Raw genomic sequence first — 10,125 nt, forward strand, 5'->3', positions numbered from 1 at the left:
AAATCCTCTAAATGAGTTAAGCCAGTTGCTGAGACCCAATTAATTTCCAGGATTTATCACCCGGGGTATGGACCCCAATAAGCACTGACAAAAATATATATAGACAAAGGCTCATTAGCCCTTGTGTAATTTCCAGTCAGTAGTTATATAATACAGCAGACAAAGTACATGCCGGCATGATTGGACACAGCCCAACGAAACATTAAATGATCTGTGGTTGTGAATAGATTGGCTAAACTGTAACTGTACATGTCAGCTCTGTGCCAACAATGTGGCATTGCTTGTAAGATGCAGTTCTTGCTATACTTGGCCTCTGGATGCCAGCTGGTAGTGCTGGCGCTACACACTTGGTGTGTGTCGGTGTGTGGGGCCTCCCAGAGCGGGAAGGGCCATCGTGGCTAAAAGTGTCTCACGCACCTCCGACAGTCTGCTGGTGTTGGGACTGTGAGTGAACAGAATCGTGTGTGCTTTTTTAAAATTTTCCTTTACTATTTTTTTCAACAATGTTTTAAGTATCTCGCTCTGTTTCAAAGTAATGATCACAGGGTGTGACTGTCTTTTTTTCTTTTTCTTTTCTACATGCATCACTAGCATGTCTGTTAATAATGAAATCTGGTCCTCCATAAGTAATGCACATAAAGCTGATTCAATACTTTTCACACAAATTCAAAGTAAAACCGAACCACTGCTTTATGTAATGAGTTACAAGTAATATGCACATGCATTACAATGTTCAAGACCCATGGATTCCACACCATTGTTAATGATGGGCATGACAGTTTAGGTTTAGGGATCCTTTGGCTTTCTCCAAATAAAATTGTGTCCAGTTTTTTAAGATTGTCACAGTGGAGACACATGTTTAGATTTTTGCTTCTTAGTTTCAGCAACTATCCTATTTAGTGTGTCTTTCTCTGCTGGAAAGCTTTGAATTGTGCTGGGATATTCTATTGTTTTGACACTGTTTCCCTTGCTAAATTGGTTTTTTTTTTTTTTTTTTTTTTTTTGGATGCACCCGGATTGCAGGGATCCATTACTTGGTAATTTTTATGTTCCTGTCAGCCGTCTATTGTTGCTCTAGAACCTTACTACAGTATTGATAACTACTTGTCCAAGGCAGGGTCCCAGTGGTTTCATCAAAGTGCAATTGAATGGTTTTTATAATGACACATATTGGTACTTGAATTTTCTTCATAATATCTCAACTGTATTTCTTCCTTTGTAGTTTTTCTTTTGTTTCTTAACAGATGTGTCTTCTTCATGTAATGTTTCCACTATTTAGCCCATAGCCTATGTGTTCTCCAGCTTTGTCCACTGTTTATGTAGTACAAGGAATGGCTGAGAAAGGCCAAGTAGGATGCCTGACACACTGAGATTTCTTTGTGACCATAAGACTCAACGCCTCAGGTTTTGTAAAGCAGGTAGGCCTGTAGCACTAGTTTACCCAACTTTTGATAGAATTCCCTTCTGTGTCATCTTTCACTTCCCTAATGTAAGAGTTGTGATGTCACACTCCTTTGTTAGTGTGTGCTGAGCAGCTCGCCTGTGTGTCACAACTAGCAGGACATAGAGGTGTACTACTAAGTATTTAGTTTTCATGAAAATAATAAAGGAATACTACCTCGGTGCCCACGCATACAGTCATGTGAAAAAGAAAGTACACTCTCTTTGAATTCTATGGTTTTACGTATCAGGACATAAAAAAAAAAAATCATCTGGTCCATAGCAGGTCTTAAAATTAGGTAAATACAACCTCAGATGAACAACAACACATGATATATTACACCGTGTCATGATTTATTTAAGGAAAATAAAGCCAAAATGGAGAAGCCATGTGTGGAAAAACTATGTACACCTTATGATGCAATAGTTTGTAGAACCACCTTTAGCAGCAATAATTTGAAGTAATTGTTTTCTCTATGATTTTATCAGCCTCTCACATCGTTGTGAAGGAATTATGGCCCATTCTTCTTTACAACGTTGCTTCAGTTCATTGAGGTTTGCGGGCATTTGTTTATGTACAGCTCTCTTAAGGTCCTGCCACAGAATTTCAATTGGGTTGAGGTCTGGACTTTGATTGGGCCATTGCAACACCTTAATTCTTTTCTTTTTTAACCATTCTGTTGTAGATTTGTTGGTGTGCTTGGGATCATTGTCCTGTTGCATGACCCAGTTTCGACCAAGCTTTAGCTGTCGGACAGATAGCTCCACATTTGACTCTAGAATACTTTGGTATACAGAAGAGTTCATGGTCGACTCAATGACTGAAAGGTGCCCAGGACCTGTGGCTGCAAAACAAGTCCAAATCATCACCCCTCCACCACCGTGCTTGACAGTTGGTATGAGGTGTTTGTACTGATATGCTGTGTTTGGTTTTCGCCAAACGTGGCGCTGTGCATTATGGCCAAACATCTCCACTTTGGTTTTGTCTGTCCAAAGGACATTGTTCCAGAAGTCTTGTTGTTTGATCAGATGCAACTTTGCAAACCTAAGCTGTGCTGCCATGTTCTTCTGAGAGAGAAGAGGCTTTCTCCTGGCAACCCTTCCAAACAAACCATACTTGTTCAGTCTTTTTCTAATTGTACTGTCATGAACTTTATCATGTAACATGCTAACTGAGTCCTGTAGAGTCTGAGATGTAACGCTTGGGTTTTTTGAAGTTTCTCTGAGCACTGTACGGTCTGACCTTCGGGTGAATTTGCCGGGACATCCACTCCTGGGAAGATTGGCACCTGTCTTGAATGTTTTCCACTTGTGAATAATCTTCCTCACTCTAGAAAGATGGATTTTAAATTGTTTGGAAATGGCCTTATAACCCTTCCCAGATTGATAGGATACGTGTTTGTACAGCATGGAATATGTGGATTATTGGATACACATTATATGCAGTTATTTGAATTTGGATAGAAGTTGAAGTTCTGCAAACAAAAAATGTGAAGAACTTTCTCTCTTACCGTAGTTCCACTGTGATATCTAAGGAAGAGTCTTAGACACTCCTCATTGGAATGTTCCCTTAGACATACTAAAGCACATTCCTCAATGCCCCAGGACTGCTGTTTCTCTTTACTTGTTCCAGATCCACTTAATTATTCCAACTGGTTTCAGCATTCCAAATGTACCACATTCCACCTTTGGATTTTTCCTAATAAACTACTTGAGTTCTGAAACCTGACTGCAAAATATTGAGCAATTTGCCTTCTGGACTAAGGAAATGAAAACCTGTAAATGCATATTAAGTTTATTTGGAACACATTATAACTATAATTTGCAAACAGCAACTCTGCGCAGTTCACAGGAAACAAAAAACCATTTTCTGTAGAAATTCCTTTTATTAAATTTCAAGTATTACCAAAACATGCATGGTTCCTATCCTGGAATTCAAATTTGTAACTTTTTACCCTTGAGTCCAGTTCCTTAATCACTATGAAGTTTGTCTATCTATTTTTGTTATTATTGCTATATTTGGAAGGATTCATTTAGATTATCAAGATCTAATAAAAAGTCCAGTGGTTTTAAAAGTCATACTACTTTTATCCATTGTTTCTGCCAGTGTTACCAATTTAGACAACATGACAGTAACAATAATAATGACTTACAAAAGAACTGGTTAAGCATTGCACATCACCATCTAGTGTTCCAGCGAAGTCATATGTGCAGTTGGGACAACAGTCAGTCAAGCGACTAGATCACGCACAGTAATTCATATTAAAAAGATAATAAAATAATTAATAAAAGCGTATACATTGACGCCTGCAAATGAGTAAAGTTTTGCATAATTTTGTAATTTTAAAGAACAAAAATTAAAAAAAAAAACATCGCAGAAAGGCCTACTCACCTCACCGGTATGAATGGCGCCATGGAGGGCAGTGTGAGGGGGTGTGTCGAGAGGCGCGCTGTTACTGTTCTCACCGCGTACTTTGCGCGCGTTGCTCGCTTTCGGCGTCTCCATTACCACGGGGCGTAATGGCTCGCTGCTGTGCGCGTGCACCACTGCTTGCGTTACAGCACCACACTCCGTTCAACCCCCCATCGTTTTGCATTATCTTCAGCATTTTTGAATCACTGCCTTTTTCCTGCTGTATCGGCACGCATTTTAATTTAAGTAAAATTTTTTTTCCTCTGATACTAAAGGGGTGCAGTGGCATAGGGGGTCCAGCCGGTGTGTGGTGGGTTTAGGGTTCGAGCCCTGCTTGGGGTGCCTTGCGATGGACTGGCGTGCCGCCCTAGGTGTGCCCTCCCTTCGGCCCTGCGCTGCCGGGCAAGGCTCCGGTTCACCGCGACCCGCTCGGGACGAGCGATGTGGTGTATCTATATATTTTTTCAGTCGTAACCCGTGTTTAATTGACAAGAAAGTCAAAGTAAAATCCAGCATGGGAAACTTACTGTATTTATCAACGTTTACACTGTCCCAAATATGCAAATGCAGTCACATCTTCAGTTTATTTCCAGGAATTACTTGTTACAGGTTTAAAAAACGATAACGATCCAGAGATAAAAAGTGTGTTTATTATACTGGTATAATACTGCAAGTGTTAACATGGTGCCAGGAAAGCCTCAGGTTCGCCTTGCATCCCAAAGACTAGAAAAGTTTATTACATGTTATGTTTATTAAAAAAAAGTTAAAACACCTTTGTAAATTACAGACTACGGTAAATGTAATATTCTGAAAGAAAAAGAAAAAAGCCTATTTTGTTATTGTTTTTGAAACGGTCTGGCGTGCATTTTCTCTGCTAATAATTTGATTAAGATCATGTTTATAAAATTTGAGGAAGTTTCGGGAAGAATCAATGAAGGAAAGGGAAAGGATGCGCTCGGAGAAAGGGTAAAATTCATTTAAGAAAAAAGTTAGACGGGGTGGTGCTTCGCTTGGAAGGAAAACGCGCCAAAAACATTCCAGGCATAGTTGTGGAAGAGCGGAGCGGCGGCCAGCAGCGCTATAAAGGCGGAGGGACGCGGCCGCTCGCAGCGCATCTCCAGGCCGAAGGAGCTCCAAAGTGAAGCGGGAGAAGAAACGTCGTGCTTAAGACAAGTGGAAGACCGTCAAATCTGGCGTCTAAATAAAGAGATAAACGGCAAAACTGAAAACTTGCTAGCGTGGAATATTCATATTCGTAAAAACCAGAAACGGGAGAATGCGATCTCTACTGTTTGTCGTTTTCTTCCTCGGAACTTTTTGGATGGTAAGAAGAATTGCACGTGATAGAATAAGACATATGATGATGATTATGAGATATGTCCGGTATAAAATCGTGTGTAGCATGGCTGAGTTTATGATTAAAAAGAAATGTGAAATTGTAGCTCAGCTTCACAAAAAAAGAAAAAAACTGATGACGTGTAAAGTACGTCGTCCGCGGCGTTACAGTGAGTGATTCACTGAGTTTTACCTGCAGGCGCGGTCCTCCTGTCCGCTGGAATGCGCGTGTCCTCGTGAGGCTCCCAGGTGCGCGCCGGGCGCGAGTCTCGTGCTGGATGCGTGCGGCTGCTGCGCGGTGTGCGCGAGACAGCTGAACGAAGACTGCAGCAGGTGGGAGCCGTGCGACCGCGCCAAGGGGCTCGAGTGCAACTTCGGCGCCAGCGTCGGGGAGACACGAGGAATATGCCGAGGTGACGGGCTTGAACAGGATGTTGTATTATTATTATTATTATTATTATTATTATTATTATTATTATTATTATTATGTATGCTTGACATTTACATTCATTTCTTTACCAAACTGTCCTCAACTACAGGAAAAACAAACATGTTGACAGGGCAGGCAGCTCGTGCGTGTGGGACAGTTAGCCCAAATACCACCGTTTCGTTTCTCCCCAGCGTACATTACTTTATTCATTCATCTAGCTGATGCTTCGTTTTAAGCGAATTGAAATTATTGTACAGCTGCATAATTTTACTAAAGCGAATCATTGAGCTTAAGTACCTTGCTCAAGGTGGGATTCGATCCTCCGCCCTCTGCGTCCAAAGTGAAGAAGGCAGCTGCGCGGACCACACCGCTACCAGCTGTCTCTTTATATGAGTTACAGTAAACAAGTGGCTCTATTAAGAACTGATAAGGAATACTAGACTCTTTTTTCTTCCCAGTTAATGTATTACAGGTTTATGGAGCAGTCAGGAGGTCAAGAGAGAAGGAGATGTCTTAATTGCTTATTTAGCTGTCACTGTTCTCCAAAGCAGCTTGCAAAGTTAAGATACTTGCAGTGATTTTGTACCCATGCATAGAGCTGGGTAATTTTTACTGGGGCAGTTCAGAGTTACCACCTTGCTCAAAGTTGGGTGACGTAAATGTTTTTTCTCGACCTCTAATGTATTCTTACACATTGTGTCATCGTTCCATCTTCATTAAAGATATTGGAAGTGGGGTTGTGATTCATTGCATATATTGCATTGCAATATAAAGTCTTTCAAGCTGTGTAGCTCTAGGTAGCTTGTGTGGATGCTGTGACATTATATTCAAGATGCTTAGTAGCAGTAGGTAAAGTGGAGGAACATGGTCAAGTAACAGAGTTTACTTTCTTAACAGCTAAGTGGGAGGGGAGACCCTGTGAATACAACAGCAAGATCTACCAGAATGGCGAGAGCTTCCAGCCCAACTGCAAACATCAGTGCACTTGCATGGACGGCGCAGTGGGCTGTGTTCCACTGTGCCCCCAGGAGCTGTCCCTGCCCAACCTGGGCTGTGCTAACCCACGACTTGTGAAGGTCACCGATGAATGCTGTGAGGAGTGGGTTTGTGATGAAAGCAGGGAGACTGACCACACTCAGCAGCTTTTCAGCAAACAGAGAGGCACAGAGGAGTCAGAGAGTGACCTCACCAACAGAAATGAACTCATTACTGTGTTCAAGGGAGGACTCAAATCACTAGCTGGTGAGGAACTGTCTCTATGGAACTCTTTTTATGCTGACATTGTGTTCTCAACGTAAGGAATTGAGGAACTTCGCTTACATTCCTTCATCCTGTTTGTCTTGCAGCTTTAAGGGTCCTGCCTGAGAACTACCTGACTGACAGCCAGAAATGTATAATTCAAACCACAGACTGGTCACAGTGCTCCAAAACCTGTGGTACAGGCATCTCCAGCAGAGTGACCAACAACAACAGGGAATGCAGACTGGTTAAGAAGACGCGAATCTGCGAAGTGCGACCATGCAGCCACTCTTCCTTCTCTAAGTTGAAGGTATAAAAAGTCTAAATGTTTACATCTGATTTTGTATTTTCGCTTGAACACAAAAGCACTAGCACTGGAAACCCGTTAAGTAAGAAATTTTTTTTTTGTTGTTGTTTCATTAACAGAAGGGAAAGAAATGCAGCCGGATCCAGAAATCAAGCCAGGAAGTGAAGTTCACCTATGCGGGTTGCTCCAGCCTAAAGAAGTACCGACCCAAGTACTGTGGATCTTGTATCGATGGCCGTTGCTGCAGTCCACAGCTGACCAGAACAATCCCAGTGAAGTTTCGTTGCGAAACTGGCGAGACTTTCTACAAGAACGTCATGATGATTGAATCTTGCAAGTGCAACTTCAACTGTCCCCATAACAATGACCCTTCTTACCCCTTCTACAGACTAGTCAATGACATCTACAAGGTCAGAGAGTAAGTCAAGTGAAATCACTGCAACCATCATCAATGACAAAAGAGTCCTTAGAACCTGAGAGGGTACTTGTATTTGTCTGCAATCTCTTCTTTCATCGGAATTATCGATTTTAACATGACAAGGACTAAATGGAGTGCACTATGAGGCTGAAAGCTATGCCAGCTTTTTCTTATTCTCAGAACTCGCTTCATAAAATTGAAGCATTTAAAGTAGCTTCATTGTGGAGCAATTTGTAATTAGACTTGCAAAATGAAGTTCTGAGGTATTTGTGTATTTTGAATCTGAGGTATTATGTGTATTTTGAATGACAAACACAAGAATGTAGCTCAAACTGTAGACTTGTATATATGTATTTACATACACATTTGTTATTTAAAAGTTTGTTCTATGTTTTGTAACGCAAGAGACACCACATTGTCCTTGTTCAATTACTCTGTGGTCACATGTGGATAAAGTGTTGACATTTTCTGGCAGCTATCAAATTACCCGCCCATTAGAGCATTGAAGAGGAAGTGTGTGAAATCTGAATGTTTTAATCGTTATTTATCAAAATGTAGCTATTTTATTGGAATCTTAAATGTAATATTGGATTAAATTGTACAAAATGTTATTAAAGATTTATTTATGAGGCAACTGCTTATGGTTTACTTTATAAGGTTGCAACTTTTGAATGAGAAACGCTAAATTAGACATATATTTCTTATAAACTACTGAAAAAGAAGGGGGTGTGGTGGCTCAGCAGGCTTGACCAGGTCCTGTTCCCCTGTGGGTCTGGGATTTGAGTCCCCCTTGGGAAGCCTTATGACGAACTGGCATCCCATCCTGGCTGTGTCTCCTGTCCCATGCCTTTTGCATTGCTGGGCTAGGCTCTGGCTTGCCGTGAGCCCCACTTGGGACAAGCAGTTTCAGACTGTGTGTGTGTGTGTCCTAAAAAAGATAATGCATGGCACCATAGACTTGTGCACAGGTCCTTTTTCACACCATTTTCTACTGGAACAGAGTAGTGTATATGACAGACTGAGTTGTAGGTTGCTTTGGACAGAAGCATCTGATAAATGTATGTAAATGACGTTGGGGAAGGAATGCCACACTTTAGCTTGAGGTGAGTTTTTTCCAAACTTGCATTCATAAATTAGCAAAAGCTGTGCTTTTCACTTAACCTTAGAACAAAATAATTGAAATGAAACATTTCTGAAATTGGGGGTTATGTCAAGAATTCAAAGACCAGCAGTCTTCAATTACCAGAGTACAATACTGACGACAGCACACCAAATGTTGATGCGATTGAAATATGTAAACACATAAGACTGAGTAAGTGCAAGTAACATTCAGGACTACATATTTTCTGTGGGGATGAAAAAGTGTAGAAAAGTCTAAATCAAACATATTGTAGCGCAAGATTCCACACAATAAAGCACATACACTGATCCACATTTTATGAACATTACAGTTATGAATTTTCAAAGATGTGAACTTGTTTCATTTATTTTAATAGCATTTTTTCATGGTTTTTATGAGGTAACATGTTTCCTAATTTCATGTAGCTTGAGCAAAATACTTTTGCAACAGGCTGTGTAGGTGCCTCGTATCGTCTTGCCTGTATGACTTGGGGTTGGTTCGATTCCTGTTCGGTCTGTTTGGTTTCTGCAAGTTCACAAGTGCTTCAAGTGACTTGGTGGCTCTAACTTACCTGTTGTGTGTGAGTGTGAGTGAACAAGTGTGTGTGATTGTCCTGCAATGGATTTGTATTTCATCTCGGCTATACCCTGACTAGCCTACTACTCTATGTTTTTCAATAGGCTCCAGACCACTAGGATCCTACATTGGGATCCTGCATGTAGTTTCTTATAATCAGTAAACTGAAGTTAATAAAATAAACCTTGCAGAGTAGATGGTTTATTTAATCTGTACCTGAGGATTTTACAAATTCTAAGCCTTAAATAAATTGAGGGAAGCTTGTGTTATTAATCTTTTGTGATTTAGTCCATTGTGATTTAATGGTTACAGTGATTTTGGATTTATGAACAGAGTTAAGAACAGACTTCCTGTCCAATCTGTTCGTGAGCCCAGAAGCCATTGTAGTCGGCACACTTCTGTTATTCACCACTGTATTACATGGATGTTTCAGGTTCGGATTAAAAATGTTTAGTTATGTGGGTTTTTGGTAAAACTGGTGTAGAGCTAAGGGTCAGCATCAGCCAAACATTGTAAAACTGCATGTGGTGATGAGCTTTGATGGGGGTAAAGGAATGACTTTGGAATGTTCCAGTATCTCAGACAACAGGTACCATGGCAAAAAGCAGATAGGTGCCAGAAAATGTCTTGTTCAAAACATAAACATAGAAAATATTTCAGTGGAAGGTGTATTAAATCATGTTATTCAGTGCATACACTAATATTAATGTAACTTTCAGGCCTACAGTAATTATTTTTGTGTAGAAGAACCCATTTTAATTCAGTTGAAGTATAGGTCCTGTTATACTGAATTAGTTCAAGAGGTTGAAAAATTAACTTTTACATTTATTTATGTAGAAGACACTTC

At 40.5% G+C, this 10,125-nt stretch overlaps 1 protein-coding gene across 1 annotated transcript; it reads left to right on the top strand.

Moving 5' to 3' along the window:
- The first annotated feature begins 4,934 nt into the window (after nt 1–4,934).
- On the top strand, nt 4,935–8,210 carry LOC114911327 (protein CYR61-like). Its single transcript, XM_029255153.1, has 5 exons — nt 4,935–5,177; nt 5,388–5,601; nt 6,516–6,860; nt 6,965–7,167; nt 7,284–8,210. Exons 1-5 carry the CDS (start codon nt 5,130–5,132, stop codon nt 7,584–7,586), a joined length of 1,113 nt encoding a protein of 370 aa, XP_029110986.1. The 5' UTR covers nt 4,935–5,129; the 3' UTR covers nt 7,587–8,210.
- Nucleotides 8,211–10,125: the final 1,915 nt, after the last annotated feature.

This window comes from Scleropages formosus, chromosome 9 (genome assembly GCF_900964775.1).
Source record: "Scleropages formosus chromosome 9, fSclFor1.1, whole genome shotgun sequence".
Taxonomy (NCBI): domain Eukaryota; kingdom Metazoa; phylum Chordata; class Actinopteri; order Osteoglossiformes; family Osteoglossidae; genus Scleropages; species Scleropages formosus.

Bases quoted from the DNA above. Each gene is read 5' to 3' on its own strand.
- LOC114911327 (XM_029255153.1), top strand. From the start codon at position 5,130: ATGCGATCTCTACTGTTTGTCGTTTTCTTCCTCGGAACTTTTTGGATG. The intron at 6,861-6,964 runs GTGAGGAACTGT...TTTGTCTTGCAG, and splicing joins AGGACTCAAATCACTAGCTG to CTTTAAGGGTCCTGCCTGAG. The intron at 7,168-7,283 runs GTATAAAAAGTC...TTTCATTAACAG, and splicing joins CTTCCTTCTCTAAGTTGAAG to AAGGGAAAGAAATGCAGCCG.